The sequence below is a fragment of the Octopus bimaculoides genome, chromosome 2 (genome assembly GCF_046866305.1).
Source record: "Octopus bimaculoides isolate indiv1 chromosome 2, ASM4686630v1, whole genome shotgun sequence".
NCBI lineage: Eukaryota > Metazoa > Mollusca > Cephalopoda > Octopoda > Octopodidae > Octopus > Octopus bimaculoides.
Window position 1 is genome coordinate 112,696,478 of NC_142929.1, and position 22,855 is coordinate 112,719,332.

Sequence of the window (22,855 nt, forward strand, 5' to 3'; positions counted from 1 at the left end):
CAGGAGGTTGCAAGTAGATCTAACTTCATAAAAGTGCTGAACTGCAAGTCATTAAGGGAGACTTAAAAGTGTTAGAAGAAAATGTTTGCAAATTACTATCGCCATTGAGCTGCTGATGGTATGAAAGATAAGATGATAGTTGGAATAGTCAGAAGAGTAGACATTCTTGAAAATGGGTAGCAGTGCAACAATTTTCAAAAATCAGAATAGATCTCTGTAAAGAGAGAGAAATTGAAAATTTCAGTAGCTCATATAGTGTATATGTGTGTATGCACACGTATGTGTGTGTGTGTGCGTGCGTGTGCATGTATAAGCGTGCATATAAATCATTATCAGCATCCTTTATATTTCCTACATTGTCATGTATCTTCTATACACTATTTTCCAGGTGTCTAAGTCATGTATCAACTGGGGCATCCAATTTTCTGACAGCCCTTTCACTACTACTTTAGTGCATCTCTGTTTTATCCTCAAAACTGTAATGAATATTAACAAACACTCAGAAACCTCAGTATTGAGAACAGTTGTCAATGTTAGCCATGTAGAAGCTGGCCTTCCATACTGACTGTCAGTATTCACATTATCCTTCTCGTAGTTGTGATTGTTTCTTCCATCTTCTAAACTCACTAATTTAAGTTCCCCATTCAACAGATCTGCACCTATAACTATTTCTTGTCTATTTCTGTATTTTCCAGCTGGCGTCATGTAAAAAGCAGTTCCAGACTAATTACGCAACTAAGAGAACTTAGGTTCCTGCATATGCAGTGAAGCAATCCAATGCAATTCCTGTAAACAGTAAATGCCAAATTCTTTACATTATAAAACTCTTGTATTTTTACGACTGAATTTCTTATGTACATTGATATTAGCTAGTCTAATACTAATTATATGCAAGTATACATACACACAAGTTGTCCAGCACACTATGAGAGAATGAGAGAGTGGAATATGAATATAATCATTTTAAAAGAAATTTTTGCTGTATAATATCTTAAAAATGTAAGACAAGAAATAAGGCAATATCAAAAATTTGTACAGAAATTATAATGAATATATTAAAAAAATCAATTTAGAATAAACCTTGGAATAAACAAATGTATAACAGAAATCTGAATTCTGTATTTCCTGGGTTACATGGTAGAAATGATACTACAGGGGCTTCAGTTTAATTTAATCATTCAGATTTATATACAAACAGGAAATGTCAACAGTTAATATTAAAAACAAATAGATTTGTATCAGGTGAGACAAATCTATTCTGCTCGTAAAAGATATCTTTTAATTTTATCTTGTCTGAAGAAGAATGCATTGGCCATAAGCTGTTGAAACCTCTTTCATATGAAGAGATCCTGAAGTCCTATCAAATTTGTATTATCAACATAGAACTAGTTGTTTCAAATGAATATTTGACAGAGATGTAATATTAGAATACAGAATTATTAAGTAATTGTAGTCATTAATATACATAATAAAAAGAATATACACAGTAAGATGAGACAAGTGGATGTCCAGCTCAAAAACAAAACAAAAAAATATCCAGAACTGAATATTTTCTGACAGACAAATATAGGGTGATAGTAATTAACGAAAATATTCTGTAGACATTGTAGAAAGAATAATTACCTGCAGCTGAAAACTTATTTAACACTAAACAGAAAGCCAAGTGTCTTGAATGCAACTTCATTAATTTTATGAATACAATGCTTCAAGAGATACCAGAAATCCAAGCAAGGGAGATACTTTAAGTAAAAAAATATTTCTGAAGTACCAGATTTTTTATGATGTATTATTCTATGACATTATATATCTATGAACTATGAATGTTGTCTTTTGTGTCCGTATATACCAGAGAATATCTTCAGGCATCCTCAGGAGGTCTATACTTATAATTTGCATTGCATACGGTCAAGCTAGTCCTATTGTACTTATTTTAGAGATCTAAATAATAACACTTATATGGTGAGGAAAAGAAAATCTTAACAAAAAGACTATGGCAGTAGGCTGCATTTAGAGGTTCTAAGTGAATTCGTCTACAACAATTTATCTGAGTGTCGCTATATGTATGTGTGTGTGTGTGTGTGATTGTATGTGTGTGGTAGTAGATGAATTGATGTAGACCAATTTGTGCCAGATACACCTTTTAGATTCAGAAGCTTTATTTCTACTAACAAGATTTCAATGTTCATAATCACTAAGCAAATATAGCTACAAATATCCTAAAATTACACTAATAATTGTTCCCACAAAGCAGAGAAGCCCCTAATATATGGACATATATATACATCAAATGTGACTCCTGGTACTTAAGCCAGAACATGCAATTTTAAAAGTCAAAGCAATATACAGAAGAATACAAATAGTATACAAATGTACTCTCTTTCCAGCTGTCTCCCATAAAAATGAAAACTTTAAATTATAATAAGATTTGTTATATGCATTCATTTATATATCGTATGCATTCATGCAGAAAATGCCACTAATATGTGTAAATATAAGGTATTCAAAGACGACTGGCAATTTTAATTAGTTCAAAACACTGCAGTTGATACAAAAAGATTAGATTAAAAATTCAAAATATTCAAGGTGTCAAGAAATATTTGCATTTTCGTTTCCAAGATTGTTGATCCATATCATAAGACAATGAAGTTCAACATTAATAGAGTAGATAGATATATATATATATGGATATATATATGTATGTATCTATATATATATATATATGCATTAGTTCAAGAGTAGTAAAGGGAAGTAAAAATTTTATACATAAGAATAAAATTGATAAAAAATATAATAGAATAACATAATTAAATAAACTGCGATTAAAAAGTGATTAAAAATATTATAGAGCGGTACACATATAGTGGAATAATGGGTGACACGTAAAAGCACCCACTACACTCTCTGAGTGGTTGGCGTTAGGAAGGGCATCCAGCTGTAGAAACTCTGCCAAATTAGATTGGAGCCTGGTGTTGCCATCCGGTTTCACCAGTCCTCAGTCAAATCGTCCAACCCATGCTAGCATGGAAAGCGGACGTTAAACGATGATGATGATGATGATGATGATACAGTCTGTGACAGACCATGTCTGTCCTTGGCTGGCCTCAAATCTCACCTCCGAACCCATGGAAAACAAACCTCATCCAGCTATTCTGATTATATGTCTGTGCACACGTTTGAATGTGGTGTGTGCCAGAGGGTTTGCAAATCCAATGGGGGTCTTAACATACATGTTAGGATCCACAATGAGCAGAACTTTCTTGCAGGTATTGGTAGTGCAAATCAGAGGTGCAATCTGTGTGGGTGTTTTTTCAAAACACTGTCTGGTTTAAAAAGCCACATCAGACGCCATGAAAGGGCTAAGGTGTAGGTGCAGGAGGTGGTCAAACTCTGTTTAAGGAGTAGACAACCACCAATATATCTGCGGGTGGCACATAAAAGACATCATTTCGAGCGTGGCCGTTTTCGTGCGGGTGACACGTAAAAGCACCCACTACACTCTCTGAGTGGTTGGCGTTAGGAAGGGCATCCAGCTGTAGAAACTCCGCCAAATTAGATTGGAGCCTGGTGTTGCCATCCGGTTTCACCAGTCCTCAGTCAAATCGTCCAACCCATGCTAGCATGGAAGGCAGACGTTAAATGATGGTGATGATGATATATATATACATGTATGTATTTATATATATATATATATATATAAAAATTAATTGCAGAATAAAACTATTAGGTCATCGACTCAAAAAGCCACAGCCAACCAATGACCCCATATAGGAAGTACAGCATAAGCCACAGAACCAAAGTAGTAAATCATCATCATCATCATCATCATCGTTTAACGTCCGCTTTCCATGCTAGCATGGGTTGGACAATTTGACTGAGGACTGGTGCAACCGGATGGCTACACCAGGCTCCAATCTAATTTGGCAGAGTTTCTACAGCTGGATGCCCTTCCTAACGCCAACCACTCAGAGAGTGTAGTGGGTGATTTTACGTGTCACCCGCACGAAAACGGCCACACTCAAAATGGTGTCTTTTATGTGCCACCCGCCCAAGAGCCAGTCCAGGGGCACTGGCAACGATCTCGCTCGAAAACCCTACAAGGCCAGTCAGGCGGTACTGGCAACGGTTACGCTCAGGATGGTACATCTTATGCGCCACCCGCACAAGAGCCAGGGAAGTAAAAATTTTATACATAAGAATAAAATTGATAAAAAATATAATAGAATAACATAATTAAATAAACTGCGATTAAAAAGTGATTAAAAATATTATAGAGCGGTACACATATAGTGGAATAATATATATATGAATATACTTTGGTTTTGTGGTTTATGCTGTACTTCCTATATGTGGTCATTGGTGGGCTGTGGCTTTTTGAGTCGATGACCTAATGATTTTATTCTGCAATTAATTTTGTACTTTGTCTCAACTAGTTTGAGCTCTTCATATTACAGCCTTGTATAAATTCTATTAGTTTTCTAATACAAAACTGTTAATATTGAATAATGATATATATATATACACACATATATATAAACTTAGATATATTTCGACCAAAGATTGGTCCAGGCCCATGTCTAACTTAATAGCAGCACCTGATAGGATTATCTAAATTCTTTTTACAGTCAAGTTTTGTTATGGTCCATTCAAGTAGCGAGTTCTTATTGAGTGAGTTGTACCCAGGTATGCGTGGCTTCTCTGGTATTCCTTGAAGAAATCTGTCTAGACTCCATATATATATATATATATATATATATATATATATATATATATATATATATATATATATATATATATATATATATTATTTAAAAGAGTTCCAACTCTGTCTGTTTTTTATGTTTTATTTATATTCTTGTAAAATTAATGTGGGATATAGAATATGGAATATACAATATATAATTTAAAAAATGGATGGTACAATGAAGTATTGAATGTCTTATTGAATATATGGAATATGTCTTATTGAATATATGAAATATTGAGTGTTCAATATAAAGGATTAAATATATAAAGGCGAATACGTATTTTCTATACCTTGTGGTATTTCATCATGGCCGGTATGACTGTGGAATATAACACAGTCGGTTAAAGTCTGTCATACCGGCCATGATGAAATATGTGTTAAGCAGGAAGTGTGGTGTCAAAACAGGAAGTGTGTGTAAGGGATGACAAATCTCTTTAGTTGGAGTTATGGACTCTTTGTCAACAGGAAGTTTATGTCTGTTCTTAGAGAACACACTTCTTGTTTTGACACCACACTTCCTGCTTAACACATTAACCTTTAGCCCCTTTTCTCTTTTCTTAAACCTAACACAACTCTCAATGTCATGCATCCTTATTTTTACAACTATTATCTACACGGATTACCATTGAACTTTAAAAGCTCAAAGACAATATAATGTATTGGTATATTTATTTTTTTATATATTATTTTTTACTTTTTTGTAAAAAACATTTTCATTCTCCCTCTTCTTGAAAATTTGCAATGCAATGAAAGCCAGTTAGAAATCTATATTAAAATATGCTTTCAGTTTAGCATTCTGCATTATTATTATTTTTCATTTTCCTATATATATATATATATATATATAGTGACACACATATATATGTGTGTGTGTGTATATATATATATATATATATATATATATATATATATATATATATATATATATGCATATATATATACATATATATATATGTATATGTGTGTGTATATATATATGTATATATATGTGTATGTATGTGTATATACATTTATATATATATATATGTGTGTGTGTGTATGTGTATGTATATATATATATATATATATATATATATATATATATATATATGAGACTAGTTGTTATTAGCAGTGAAAAATTGCTACATGTGAATAGTAGAAGGTACACATGGCAGCAGATGAAAAGGAACAGAATAACAAGCGATGTCAGATCTCAAGATATCAGTTACCACAAACAGCATTATAGATTTGAGAGTAATTAAAGAGTGTACTGATGACTTGTACAACTTATACCACATGGAAAACCAAATGAAATAATTATCATGATAATGACAATAATGGCAATGATGAATGAAAGAATTCTGAATTTAAATGATGTAAAAGAATGACAATTATTTTTAGGTTCATTTGTTTAGTCTATTGAACCAATGTATTTGAGCATGAAGCAACAGTAATGATATCTGTAACATGAAAGCAAGAACAGTACAGAAATAATTAGATGATTAAAACTTGTTATAAATTCAACACCAATTTATAACCCAGAAAATACAACATACAAATCAGTGTAATTTAAAAGCATTGATTAAAAATTTCAATTAGCAGCTGAATATCTCTTGTATAAGTTTCTTCATATTAGTTTATGCAACAGATTAAATAATAATAGCAAGGTGTAGCAAAAGTAAAGAAAATTTAGAATACTCTTACCTACCTGCTCATGGTACTATATATGGCAAACATATGTTTGTGTAAAAATGAGTCTTCAAGGTCACGCAGCATCATACCATCTAAAGGAATTAAATATTTCTTGTCCTTCTCCTACAGCCAACACACCAGGAGAAAATAGGAGGCACAGATCAAATGACTAGTTTACCAGAACATGATTAATAAATATAGCAGACAGAAGATTCATTGTTTGTTAGAACATGAATGTATGAGTACATGTTGTAGATTATGAGGAGTGAGTGTAAGTGAAGCTTTAAGATGTTTTAGGTCAGCACAAGAAAATAATTTACAACCATCTCTATGAATTTATCAGGTCTAATCCTAGAAAACTAAGTAAATAAAGGATTTTTAAGCAAAGACTAGTTAGATGATTTTCTTCAAGATACTAAACCATTATCAAAACAAAAGAAACCAATGTGACAAACTTCTGGGGAACAAAATTAATTTGAAAAATTATTTGTTTTATACTTGGTATTCCAGACACACAAAAGATTATATAGTTTGTTGAAAGGAATATAGTTTAATGGCAAGAAATAAAATTACTAGGATACACACACAACAACACCACCACACACACACACACACACACACACACAGAAAAGAATTTATATTACATCTTTGAAGTAATGAGCTATCTCTATCATCTGCCAGTAAAATGTTTAAAACTTTAAAATATTCCATTTTGTGCAGAAGAGAAGCAAGTAATTTTTAAGATATCACATTATATCTGACATCCCTATAAAATACACTCAGCAATGGTTTAATTTAGAACACAACACATACCACACAGCTTCTCAGGAATGATGTTCAGCAAATTTTTGACTTTTTGAGCAAAATTTCTTCTGGTTTATAATTACTAAGAACTTCACAAATATGTTTCCAAAACAAACACACAGGTCATTTGTCTGGCATACTATACAATATTAGATAGTCAAAATATCTTTGTCCATATTTTTACCGTTTCTTTTGGAGCTTATCACTTCACACCTAGAAAACCAAAACATATCTCATTCAATATTTTAATTATTCCAATGTCCACTTACACAACAAAAATGTCTAAACTGACTGTTGATCTTACATCACAATATTTTTCTTTTATGTAAAAATTGCATATAAACAGAAAATAAACTGTAAAAATTGAAATAAAAATACAGAATAGACATACTACCTAACTGAATAAAAGATAAAGTAATAGCAAGTTTTTGCTATAACATCAGAGCAGCATCACTTTGCAAAACGTCAATACCAAACAATATCTAAAACAGGTAGACTGTTTTAGGAGTTTGACTTCATAAAAGCTTGACATAAGAAGAATGCTTAATGGTAAGACTATTATAACAGTGGAATGGCAATCTAAGAACATCTTACATTCCATATTGACTTTGATGTTATTTCATATATGTGAAAAAGACATTTTTTTAATGCCAAAATTTAGATTTTGATTTAAAGATTAAACAATTTCTTTTGTAACTATAACTGCCACTCCATCAGTTACAACAACAAGGATTTCAGTTGATCCAATTAATGGAACAATGTGCTCATGAAATTAATGTGCAAGTGGCTGAGCGCTCCACAGACATGCATACCCTTAACATAGTTCTCGGGGAGATTCAGCAAGACACAATGTGACAAGGCTGTCCCTTTGAAATACAGGTATTACTCATTTATGCCAGCTGAATGAACTGGAGCAATGTGAAATAAAGTGTCTTGCTCAAGGACACAATGCACCACCAGGTATCAAACTCATACCTTTACAAACTTGAGCTGAATACCCTAAACACTTAGCCACAGGCCCTCACAACAATTTATTATATATAAATTATTATAACTACACTGTAGGCTTACTTGATCTTTTCATAAAATTATAGAGTCAAAAATATATAAATATTTTAGATATTTATAGAACTTTTTGTTTTGTTTAAATGAATCTGATCACATTCTGTAAGCTATGTTAACTCTTCTTTTCTTTACACAGGAAAACTCTGGAAGACAGTTTAGGCAAAGAAAATTGTCTATTTGTATTATCTAAATTTAGAATCCTCAACTTCTTGAGAAAATTTCTCCAATATTTAAACACTATGTTGTTCTCATATATTTTTCCTTTGTTCTCATTCCAGTATCGTTATCTAAATGTACATATATAAATGCTTCATGACAACCCATTTTAGACAAGTCAGAAATATTTGATACGATAATTAGCATAAACTCTACCTGGTTAATAATTTATCATAATAGTTAATATTTATGTCAACACAGATATCATATGGATTTGGAGTTGTGATGTTCATACTACAATAACACTGTAAGTGATATAGTTCCACAGGGAAATCAAACTAGAGATGATCAAGACACCACAGAAATGCTCAAAAGAAGAGACAGAGAATTCTTTTATTTCTTTGAAAAGAAGTGTAAAATTCTAGTTAATTTCACTGAATATATTAAAGGTACTTATTTTATCAACACCTGATGTATTTTAAAGTAGATATGGTAAAAATGAATTAAATAACATTTCACATCCTTATATATATATATATATATATATATATATATATAAATTTACTTATTTGAAAGGGGGCACATTCACAAATTATATAGAGGTAATCACACCCAGATAAAAAGATAATTTACAAATCATTCAAAGTGAGAATACTTCAAATTCAGGCAAATAAATACACTTTATAGTTTCTAACAAAATGACAATTTTTATTTATTCAAGTTATTAAAACATAAAAATGTAGATAATAACAATTAAAGAGTGAGTCATTATTAGATAATTTACTTTCAAATTTCTAGGTACTTTATTAGTTCAAACACACACACACACACACATTTTGGTGGAGGTTTTACACAAACAGAATTAAAAGTGAGAGGTAACTTTTTCTAAATACACATTTCAAAAGTTAATTAGAGATTGAAATTTGAGCTACAATTTTACACCATTTTTCTTCTTTTTTTTTTCTATTTTCTGTATTGCATATAGCTTCCAGAAAGTGTACTTTCTAATTATAATAACACTGTGTTATAAACTTTATAAATATCTAATATACAAGGAAATTAATTCAGTTTAGCTGTCACACACACACACACACACACACATATAAATATGCACATATTAAAACTCCTTATTTATAGGTGCAGGGAAAGGTGTATGATTAAGAAGTTCACTCCATAACAACGTAGTTTATGTTCAGCTCCACTGTAGAACACCCTGGGCAAGTGTCTTCTACTATACCTCAAATCAACCAACATCTCTTGTGATTGAATTCAATAGACAGGAATTTTACAAAGCCTATCATATATGTGTGTGTGTGTGTGTGTGTGTATATATATAACTTTACATGCATTTTTCATGGTTGCTTTACTTGGACAGGTCATCATAGTTTGAGTCACTTCCCATTTGGCCTGGTTTCTAAAGCTGCATGCCCCTCCTAAGACTTTACAGGATGTACTGGTGCATTTTCTCATAGCACCAGCTCTAGAAAGGTTGAATAGGTCTCAGTGAGACAGGACTAGTGGGACCTCATGACTCTATACTTTCTCTGTTCATTTAACCAACCATTTCACAATTTGAACAGTAGACAGGGTTCACTGTACATAGTGTGCATATGTAAAACACAATCACAAACAGTCATGGTTGTCTCAATACAAGTACAAATGTATGGACATACAAATGTTCTAGTCAATATACCCATATACAGATATTCTCTACAAACCTGCTCATGTATTCACTCAAGGCATATTTCTTTTTCTTTGAAAAGTAAACAAATACATACACACTGGTGCATACTTATTTGCCAATGTATTCCTGCTATTTTATCTCTACCATAACTTTGCTATTACTTCCATGTACACTATCTTATGTTGTTATTGATAGAGGTGGTTGAATGATGAAGTAGCAAAATGCTACCTAAAAAGTCTTGTGGTATTCAATCCATTTTACATTCTGGATTCAAATTCCACTTTGACCAGACTCTACCTTCCATCCCTCTATAAAATAAATACTAGTTAAATACTGGGGTAAATTCTATCAAATATACCCCCTCTTCAAATTTCTAGTCTTGTGTTAATGTGATAAATCATTGCCATTTCTAAATTTATAGAGCTACAACTTACTTTCCATTTTATTTCTATACAATGACAATATGTTGGAATGTATATATGCATGTATTAATACACACACACACACACACACACACACATGTACATTCTAAACACCTATTCATACTAACTATTACAGATGGTATGAGAATAACTTTTAAAATCCCACACAATTTACATGAAAGTTCAACCCTTTAACATTGAAATTACTCTGTGAAATGTAATACTTATTTATTCATGCTGTTTTGAATTAGCCGTACATTATATTATAGTTTCAAACGTCAATGATATGTGTTTATTTTTAAACTGACATTATAGGGAAGTGTAAGATACCTGATCAGACCAATTTCAACATTAAACAGGTAGAATATTTGTGCCTGATATGGTCAGTTTAAATGCTAAAGAATTAAGTGACAGCAAAACTCAATTCCAAGTTGTGAGGGCAATTGCAATTCACTTTTTGTCAAATTTCTTATGTCACCCAAGTCAACAACCCTAGTTTTAATATTTCCACTTTGAGTTCAGTATCTAGAATTTTGATGATGGAATTTCTGATCCAAAGCATAACAATTCAACATGTTATTACACCAGTCACATGAATGAAATTTTTATTTAATACTTCTCTGAAGATGTACAGAGTGGAGAAACCATGTAGCTGTGATATATGTAAATGTTTCCTAAACTTCAGTATCATGTATGAAGCAGATGAAGGAAATATCTACACCTAAATAGGATACCAATTTATCACATCTAAACATACTGGATGATCTATACCATTTCCTGAAGTCTAAGTGAATTGAGGCAAATGTAGAGTGAACTGCTATACTCAGAAACACAAGAAAGATTCAGTAGATTAAATTGAATTATCTATAAGAGATAGTCCAAGAAGGTAATACCCATAATGTTGTGTATGTGTGTCTATGTCAGCAAATGATGTTAACAGTAGTAAGAAATTTGATTAACTGGTGTGTTCAAACAAATATACCTTGTATAGTATTTATTCCCGCTATATCGCATTGATAGTAATTTGTAAATATAGTGAAATAATGAGGTCCATTGGAAACATGTAACCAATGATGTTATTGCACACAAAATGCAAATATAAAATTATTATATTCTAAATACATCATATCTGTGCAGCTTAAGCCCAACACATTCCAACATTTTATGTATGAAATCATAAATAAAATAAAAAGACTTATGTCAAGCACAAACTCGGAAATGGTAAATTCAATTTCTTATCAAACTGAGCTTACTTTCTTCATTAACAAAACTAAGAAACAATATAATTAAATAAAATTAACAACTTTATATCAAGAGATCCAACATTATGAAAATCAGCAGAACAGGAAACTCAACTTTAAAAAATTCTTGGATAAAAAGGGGATGAAAAATAATAATGAACATTATTTAAAAGCAAATCCTCATTAGAGTTAAACTACAATGGAGTTAAATTTTAATCACAGTGAACATCATGTGCAAACACTTGATTTTTATCTGGCAAATGTCAACGAGGCTCACTATTCCCATCATGCCTTAGTAGTAGCCATTCTACCAATAATATTGGAATTAACTTTACATATCATGCAATAGGATCAATTTTATGAAACATTCCTGAAATAGTTTTATAGAAAATAGTGGATGCACCTTTGACACTAGCCCACAGAACAACAAGCATCATTTGTATTTAAATGTGCACTACAGAGATTGGTCATTTACATAAATCATGTTAGTGTTTAAATCATCCAAGTAAATCCTTACTGAAAAAATAGCATGTGCCCAACATTTTATCAAGAATATACTTGCACTGTTTGATGGATAAAGTGAAGAGAAACCTGAAGCAATGTGGAAGAATGAATATCAAGTTCTATGAACCATTCCCTATAGGCAAGGAATCTTGGGAAATGTGTGCATCACCGAACATATGGATGCTGAGAAGAAATAATTTTATGAAGAAAGACAATTCAACCGTGAAGTATGTCATATCAATTGTAGGTATCATGTAATTTAAGGAGATTAATATTTGCATCTATACTGAAATCTGCATTGTCATGGTCACAACAACAATGGTTGGTTGATTTATTGATAGTACATCATTTCCAAACACTCTCTCTCTCTCTCTCTCACACACACACTATCAAGAAAGAAAATGGACTGGTTTAACTTCCAGAACTACTTCACACACACACCCCCACACACACACATACAGATATACAGTGGGGGTGGGGGAGAAACATTCATGTAGAAAAAAATTTGTAATGATACACTTGTAGTGTCAAGTTGTCAAACAGAGAACTGATTACAACGATCAAGTAGAATACAAAAGACATTTTAATTGTAGGTATTTATTTTATTAACACTCCAACCTCCCTCATCATCATCATTCAAAAATACCCACTGTATATTACTTAACAGTGTAATTAGACATACTACATAATAGAGACAATAGATGTGTCTAAAGCTAAAAAAAACCATACAATATTTTTGTTGGATTAATTTTTTGAGACAATTTAAATTCAAATAGTTATCATCACATCCAATTTTATCACCAAATTAAATAGATCAATATTATATTCTTGTTGAACAAATAGGTGTAGGAGTGGTTGTGTGGTAAATAGCTTGCTTACCAACCACATGGTTCCGGGTTCAGTCCCACTGCATGGCACCTTGGGCAAGTGTCTTCTACTATAGCCTCGGGCTGACCAAAGCCTTGTGAGTAGATTTGGTAGAATGGAAACTGAAAGAAGCCCATCGTATATGTGTGTGTATGTTTGTGTGTCTGTGTTTGTCCCCCTAACAACCGATGCTGGTGTGTTTACATCCCCGTGACTTAGCAGTTCGGCAAGAGAGACTTGATAGAATAAGTACTAGGATTTCAAAGAATAAGTCCTAGGGTCGATTTGCTCGACTAAAGGCAGTGCTCCGGCATGGCAACAGTCAAATTACTGAAACAAGTAAAAGAGTAAATATTTCTGATACTTTGCCAATATGTCAACAGACAGGAGGATATATTTTAAAAAATGAATATAGTACTGTATTCAGAAAGACCCAAAATAAAGAGAAAGAATATGAAGCAAAGATGCAGATACTTGGACTAAGTGAGAATGACTGCATCCAAAGCAGATGATTAGCCAGATTAATGCACTTCTGGCACTGGCTGTTCCTACATTTATCAGAATATTCAAAAACAATGAACTTCATCACCGTTATCATTTTACATCTACTTTCCATGCCTCCATGTTTTTGATGGGTTGTCATTGTCCAAGCCAGTACTTATTTGGAGTTACTATGCTCCTAGTCATATCAGAGGAATGTATCTAGCTCTTATGCTTTATCTGATATGGTTTATACTTCTGGATGACCTTCCTAGCAACATCTACTTTACAAAGTGTACTGGGAATATTTTATCATGGTGTTACAGCCACTACTAAGAACAATTTCTTATTTGGCTATTATATTTGATTCAAATTAATTTCACACTGGTTTTGAAAAACAAAGGTTTTGGTCATGCTTTTTGTATAATAATGAAGGAAAGTTTCACTGTGGGAGTGAAACTTTTATTTCAGAAAATCGTGGTTTTAAAAGTATAGCTCCAACCAAATTTAGAAATTTAGAAAGCACTGATAAGATTCTATACTAAACAATAAATGGGAAAATATATTCTCAATATACTTATTGGTAACCCCTAAGTGATTTGAACATGCACACTCATGATGTGAAAATTTCATACAATATTTCAATATTTTCAAGATCTTTTTCAACAATTTTTCACATTACCACCTGAACTTCTTTTACTATTACACAAACAACAGCACTGCCACTGGCATCTTTTCAAGGAACAGCACCTCTGATGTGCCTAGGAGGATAGTAAATAAAGAATTAACTTGGATCCTGACAACCCATATAACTCAAGGAAGGATGGCAAGTAGATGTACCAACAACAACTATTGCAATATCAGCATGATTGTTAAAACTGTTCACAGTGACAACAAAAGTACACTGGACAAAACAGCTTATAAGATGGACATGCTACTGACAGTTATTAAACTGGAAGTCTTTTCTACCATTCACATATACCATTATTGTTTTACAACTACTTTCCATGCAAACATGGGTTGAATGGGTTGTCACAGTCCAAGTCAGTTATTATTCAGAGTTACTGCCCTCCTAGCTTGATTGGAAGACTACAGCTTGATTAAATGTTCTACTTTTGGCTTTGTTTCTATGGATGGATACCTTTCTTAACAGTAGCCATTATATTATTGCATTATATTATCATTATCATCATCATCATTTAATGTCCATGTCCCATGCTGGCATGAGTAAGACAGTGTGACAGGATCTGACAAAACTGAGGACTGCATCATGCTCCAAATGCTGACTCACATGTCCCATGAAACCATAGACCTGCACCTACAAAGTTTCTGCCTGATGAGATAGGTTCGTTTGACAAGCCTACAAAACTTAAAGTTGCAAGCTGCTATCAATATATCATCATCGTTTAACGTCCGCTTTCCATGCTAGCATGGGTTGGACGATTTGACTGAGGACTGGTGAAACCGGATGGCAACACCAGGCTCCAGTCTGATTTGGCAGAGTTTCTACAGCTGGATGCCCTTCCTAACGCCAACCACTCAGAGAGTGTAGTGGGTGCTTTTACGTGTCACCCGCACGAAAACGGCCACGCTCGAAATGGTGTCTTTTATGTGCCACCCGCACAAGCCAGTCCAGGGGCACTGGCAACGATCTCGCTCGAAAATCCTACAGGAGCCAGTCAGGCGGTACTGGCAACGGCCACGCTCAAAATGGTGCATCTCATGTGCCACCCGCACAAGAACCAGTCCAGGGGCACTGGCAACGATCTTACTTGGCTTGCCGGGTCTTCTCACGCACAGCCCATTTCCAAAGGTCTCGGTCCGTAGTCATCGCCTCGGTGAGGCCCAATGTACGAAGGTCTTGCCTCACCACCTCAGCCCAGGTCTTCCTGGGCCTACCTCTTCCACGGGTTCCCTCAACTGTTAGGGTGTGGCACTTTTTCACGCAGCTATCCTCCTCCATTCTCACCACATGTCCATACCAGCGCAATCGTCTCTCTTGCACGCCACAACTGATGCTTCTAATGTTCAGCTTTTCTCTCAAGATACTTACACTCTGACGGGTATTCACATTGACATTACACATCCAACGGAGCATACTGGCTTCATTCCTTGCGAGCTTACGTATGTCCTCAGCAGTTACAGCCCATGTTTCACTGCCATGTAGCATGGTTGTTCGTACGCATGCGTCATACAGTCTGCCTTTTACTCTGAGTGAGAGTCCCTTTGTCGCCAGCAGGGGTAAGAGCTCTCTAAACTTTGCCCAGGCTATTCTTATTCTAGCAGCTACACTTTCAGCGCACCCACCCCCACTACTAACTTGGTCGCCCAGATAGCGGAAGCTATCGACTACCTCTAGTTTTTCACCCTGGAATGAGATAGAAGTTGTTTCCTGTTTGTTTGCAGTCTTTATTGCACCTGAACATCTGCCACAAACAAAAACTAACTTGCTAGTTAACCTGCCTTTGATGTTGCTGCACCGCTTATGTGTCCATAGCTTATGTGTCCATATATATATATATATAGCACATGCAGTTATTCATGCTTGCAAGCCTCTTCTATTCAGACCCACTAATGCTACTTTACCCAAGCGTAAAGTTAGCTTAGCACCAGTCTTGTCACAGGTAATACCGTCACAACACAAGAAGCGAAAAACAAATACTACAAAGCATGTCAATGCCCTAACAATTCTACCAATTCCATTGCCCTTTATTGGCACTTTATTTAATAATCCCAAACAAGTGAAAGACAATGGTACCTTAAACTCAGAGGGCAGAGAGTTAGAACAAGTGCTATGAGGTATTCTATCTCCCACTATAGCAACTCTGCCAAACTGCCACCTTACACAACTGTGAAATAGAAGTGGACCCTTTTTATTTTATTTTTTTTTTTTTTTGTCAGTCAAATTGGTGTAGGCAGAGTTATGTGCCTTGCTCAATAGTACAACACAATAGTTTCAGTTAAGATATAAATCATGCAGTTAGTGGTTCAGCACAGAATCTTACAACCACTGTAGAAATAGAACTTATATGTGAAAACTTAATATTCAATATTCCACAAACCGGGTGTCTGGCAAGCACATGTACCAAAACTTCTTGTCTTTGGACTCCACTTGTCCCTCATCTCTTAGATTGGTATCTTCCTGTCTGATTGTGTCATTACAGCATGTGTTGACAGTGGCAGATCCAACAAGGCCATTCTTATGCAGATGACATGACCTTTCAGTCTTCTCTAACTTTCCCAGTCATGCATCATCTGCATGGACCCTAGACACCTTGCACCAAACCTGCATTGATTTCATAAATAGAAATCTTGAGAGCATCCTTCAGTGGTGCCATGCCAACCTTGTCCCTTTTAAGAGCAAAATAAAAATTGAGGAATATTAAGAAAATACGCCCTCACCACATCAAATCAGTTGCAGCTAGAGCCCTCAGTCACTCCAAATGCTGGAGCCACACATAGCCAAAGATCTCTCCAGGCAAAAGCATTGTTTTAGCATAGCTAGGACTATTTCCATAAAATTGGCAATTTTCTTCAGGGTCAGAAATGATTTCACTTTACAAAATGTAAGTACTACTCCCATATCTAGAATTGTGCTGCAGCAATGAACATAGACAATTTGAACCACATCCAGAGAAGAGTCACTTAACTGACTGACAATCACTCATGAGCATGCTCTAACCATAGGACTACAGGACACACTGTCTCCTCTTTGTCTTTTCTATCGCTACAATAATGGCCTTCTCAGAACTGGCTGAACTGAAATGTCCACCATTCAGGTACCCCTGTTCCATTCTGCTTTACACTTCTCATCACCTTTGCTGTATCCATCTCTGCTGGCCCCACATAAATCACTTTAAGCAGTCCTTCCTATGCAAAAAAACTGGCTCTCTGGAACTGTCACTTTGCTCATGTGTTACCGTGTTCACTTGCAACAGTTTCAATGGAACATTAACAACGTTACGCTCACCAATCTTGGAGGTTACAAGTATTATTCGCCCCTCCAAACTCAATAAGGAAAATAAAAGTTATTCATGAGTCTTCAAACTCAAAATGGTTACTATTAATTGTGCTCTGTAGAGTGTAACATATCTATGCTAGTGGGACAATTATTTCTACAGAGAAAGCTATACTATTTAGGATATTTCATAACTTTGGACTACCTCATATCATTTGCAAGACTTGAAAAATCCCTTTTGTAACAGAGAATACATGGTTTAACTCTTACAGATATTTTGTGCTCTGCTTCTGAGCAAAGCACATAACTTTGCCTCCCTCAATGTACATACTTTCTCATATATAGCATTATATGAATACTAGAGTGTTATTTGTCAAATGATGAGTAACTTAAGAAGTATACTTTTACCACTATGGGTAATATCAAGAAATATGACATCCATACAATAAGAATTTAACTTTTTATCAAATTCCTTGGTGCTTATACGAAATGATGAAACAAATTCTAGTTTACATAAAAATAATATTTATTACCTTAAAATCTCATAACTCCTCCCTTAACTACTCGGTCATTTAAACCTCCCTTCTGCCTCCTACCACCAAGTCTTGTATATGCACTCATCCTGCACCTCTTATAGTAACTGTCTCTCTATATCACTCATTTACTTTCTCTCTCCTTCACTTGCTATACAAACAGGACTGGAGAAATCAACCAACCAGCATTTATATTTTGTACAGATAATTTTTTTCTGCTCCTACACTTGCCTTAAAATTGTTTATAAACATTCTGTTAAATATATTTATATCTCTTTTTTATTATTATTATTCTGAGTGTAAAACGTGTTTTATATACATCACACAGTACATAGTAAATAAGACTCTCAGATATGTAGATGTTAATGTATATGCTTAATAATTACCCCTAACCCTTGAACCAACATACATACTATAGACTGAAATATAACAAATGTGTCAAAATAATGTATGTTTAATTAGTAATTGTACTTGACTATGACTATTAGTAATCGTATTTGACTGTGACATACATCTCTGAGAACTTGTAAGCATGATCTGAAAATTAACATCAACAAGATAGAAGTACACATTCAGACAAACTGCAAATCTTCAAGGATAGAAGTTATCAAAATATGTAGTTAAAATGTAGACAAACATGGCCCAGTTTCCATATTTTGCTCATGCAATCAGCCGTAATGCTCATTTGGATGAAGAGATATTAAGAGGAAGACGAAAGCAATCACAGTATATTGAAAACTACCTCACCATATTTGGAAAGAGTAATTGTACCTTCACCCTTGCTGAATAGGGTGTGGTATCACAGATGTAAATAAGTAGGGGAAAATTCAGGACTACATCATACAAAGCCACAGAATTGTCATGAAGATATCTTGACTTGATTAAGTCAAAGACCACTGCTATCCAGAATAAAGCTAGACTTCAACATGAAAGAGATTTTGATCCAACAACATTCCTGATTTAAGAAACTCTGAAAGAAAGAAAATCCATTTGTTTTTCCTTTAATCTGCAAGATAATTTTGAATGTTGATATAAGTAAATGAGGTTAGATAAATGTCAAGGTGATGTTAATAAAGATAACTCATGTCATTTATATTCAAGCAGAAAATGTTCCGGTGAAGTAGCAATGTGCAACATGCAAGACAAAGCAATAATTATATGCAGCAGGAGTATGTCAGTAAAAGCATGCAGTTAGTAAGAACTCAGCAACAGCCAATGATTGTATGCAGACTAAAATTTCTACTGAAACAATGCACAACCAGATACCTATTTTCAGAAGAGAACAGGGCAAATGTAGGACGTCTCGACAATATTCCGGCTTCGACATCACGAACTTTCAAGTTGTCCACTGGGAGCATATATTTCTTTTCTTTTTCCTACAAAGGAATCATGTCAAAATATCCAAGCAAAGCCAGTAAATAAATGAAGTAGTTCTGAGAGGAGCAAATTTCACTCTCATTATGAGAAATAGATTTTTTCAATTCACTTGAGAATAGTCTTTATGATGATAGAAAAAAAAAATGAAAATATCTTATCTAATAAGTTTGGTCATTTTGCATATCTTCAAGAAATTATCTCCATTGAAATTGTTGAAACTAAAAAAAAAAATTACATAAAAGTATTCTAATTAAAACTAAATGTGAGCTAAGCTGAGACTAAAATATAGAGACCATTTGAGGTTTTACTCTGAGATTGTTAGCACCTTCAACACGCAGCAAGGGCTAACTGCAATTACAGAAAGGCATGGGTGGGTTATTAACAAAATATTGTTACCAGAAAAGTAAAATACATCAGCAAATCTAAACAATCTAGTGTTTAGTGATATAATACAATACTAATATGATTTTTCATAGCAAAAACACTTGAATCATGAACATTTTAAAAAATTTATCTTACATGTAACATTGCAGTTATCTCAAAGAATAACTTATTTACTAAGTTTAACACTTCCAATGCCTTTTATGAATAAGGAGTGAATGATATAAAATTACATATCAATTCACATGTAGCAAATAAAAAACATTATTAGGTGGCATTTTAGTGCATATGGCACTCATAAGATGATGATAACTTGCTACATTGTTATAATTTTAATAATTATGTAAATATTTTTCTCAGTAATGTTGTCTGAATTATGAACTAAATAATAGTGTATAGCTAGAATCGAAAGTCAGCTTATTTTATCCAAACCATAAATACTTGAAAGTTGGAAATAGGAGTTATTAGAAGATGTGACAGCAAAAGAACACAGGCTGTGGGAATATTGGAAAAGATAAGAGTTTACATGAAATGAGAAGATGGCAAAGAAACTAATGGGTTATCAAAATTACAATGGAAGTAGAGAGAAATTACGGTGATAAAGATAACAAAAGGAGAATCTCAGTAAGAGATATATCGCTGAATCATTTTCGCTTGAAATAGTTGGGAAGAGAGCTAGCAAACCATTCCATACATCAAAAAATAAGCGAAAAGTAACTGGGATAATTACAGGCAAAATTTTAGTATCATTCAATGAACAAGATTAGAACAATCAAAGCAGTGAACATGTCTACCATAGTTGGAGAAAAAAAAAAAAGAAACAGAAATGGTCAACAAATATTTCTATTACTATTAAACTATTTTCAGATATAAAAAAAAAAAATTCCAAAATTACATTTAAGACTGATTAGCTTAGACTCTTTAAAAATCTAAAGGTTTTTACATTACCATATCAGTTCTGAAGTACAGAGATGTTGAGAGGTATAACAAATACTACATTGTAGGATACATTCAAGCACTGTTCTAATACAAATACAATCAAATGTTAGACTGTTAGGTTGGGAGAAACCATGGAAATTAATTTTATTTTCAAAAGAATGAAAGGGGATTTAGTATTAAAAAGTTTGATTAAATATTTCGCAAAAGAGTATTTATAATATTCAGTGCAAAAATCTGTTTTAAAAATTCAAATGTTTTGCCTTTTGTTTTCTTTGGGGGATTTGGGGGGGGGGGGGGGGGGTCAGTTTAAACTTTTTATATTTCACTAGAGTTGCAATGTTTACTCAGCAACATTCTTTAAAAAAGCTCATCAATATTCAAACTAATCTTTCTGTTAAATTTTCTTACTCTAGAAATATCAAAATGACATTACAACTATGATGTACTTTAAAATGCAAGGCAGAACAAACTCTAGCTGTATGCAGTCACAACAATCACAATCCTTAGGTGGTCTGTGTCAATTCTTATTTAGAGTTAATGACTTATTAGATGAGTCAGAGGACCATATCTCACTTGTATCTCCCAATATTTTTGGTACATGGTTACTATTGCAAAATACACTTCCTAACACCAGCCACTTTACAGGGTGTAAAGTGGTTGATGTTGGTCCTCAGCAAAACTTAAAAAAAGGTCCCTTCTAACCACCACAGCCTACATTCATTTGCCAACTAGGTTACAGAGTGAATTCTGGTGTGGTGGTAGACATTTGCTGTTATAGTTTATAGATTATTTTCATTTCTATTATTTTGTAATGGTTTCTTTAATGCAGCTTTGAAATAAAATATAAGAACTTGGAAGATGAAGAAGAAGAAAAAAATAGAGAGATATATTTTGCTGGCCTCTACTTTAGAATGCACCATTCATATTGTGAAAATGTGAAATAGCCATACTGACAGTTCTGAGGAATAAAGGGATAAGAAAGCTTCACAAGTTGGTTGAGATATCATGCACATAAAACTTGGTTGCAATCATGGAATGATCATACTTTGTTTACATGTATTTGGTATTGAAGATTGATGGATATATTATAATATATTATTGGGAATCAATGATACAGGATACAGTTCGTTGTAGCTAATTCAAATTCTTGGAATCTTTCATCAAACTATCCCCACCCCAACTTCCAAGTACCAATAAGCAACCAGTTATGCACTGTGTTCAAAAGATTACATATCTTACACAATTTTTTAATAAATAATTTCAAAATATTCAATAACAGAGAGAAAATGTGATTGCAGCTAATATAATCAGATTTAATTATAGAAATATACATGCAGCAATGTTATGGGAATGGTATTGTTATGGGAACACCATTTCTTATAGTCCTTGTCACCTCCATTCTGTCATCCACTTCCCTTCTTGCACCATCAGGTTGGCAAATGACTCCTGGTGACTTTCTTCACAAGTATTATGTGCATATTGTGGAATGTTCATAGGGGGGAATACAGAGGTATTTTCCTATTGCTTTTGTTTTGGATAGTATTTAACAAAACACCATCTCAATGACCAGAACAGCCAAGTTTGCCACATCTGCCTGCAGATTCAGAACATAAAGAACCAGAACAGATACCATAAAGCATATTATCTAATACTCTAACAATTCTACCAATCCTCCACTATGGACTGGTACTTTATTTTACTGACCCCAGAAGGATGAAAGGCAAAACAGACCACTGAGGGAGCTGAGTTCAGAATATAAAGAGCCAAATTAAATACCAGAAGGCATTTTATTTGATGCTTTAACAATTCTGACAATCCACCAACTTTCACATGTAACTGTATATATCTTTATGAAGTTATGTAATGAGGACATGACAACAGCACCAAAACATATATCAAAGAAACACACAACTCATAACTAAACCCTTCAAATTCTTTACAAATGATAGGTTTCATGTTCTCTGGAGATCTTTCATAGCAGCTACACATAACAAAAACATAACCAAGATTGCTATCAAAGTCAAGGTTT

At 33.6% G+C, this 22,855-nt stretch overlaps 1 protein-coding gene across 5 annotated transcripts in view; it reads right to left on the minus strand.

Moving 5' to 3' along the window:
- The window catches only part of LOC106867485 (dynamin-1), a 126,214-nt gene that overhangs the window by 31,403 nt on the left and 71,956 nt on the right, over window positions 1–22,855 (minus strand). For 3 of the 5 annotated variants that reach the window (XM_014912370.3, XM_014912369.3, XM_014912367.3), the window contains exon 14: window positions 19,396–19,505. In XM_014912370.3, the coding sequence (XP_014767856.1) occupies window positions 19,396–19,505 (110 nt within the window). Of the gene's footprint in view, window positions 1–6,431; window positions 6,539–19,395; window positions 19,506–22,855 lie in introns of all 5 variants that reach the window. The other 2 variants (XM_089347508.1, XM_014912368.3) reach the window with 1 other exon arrangement.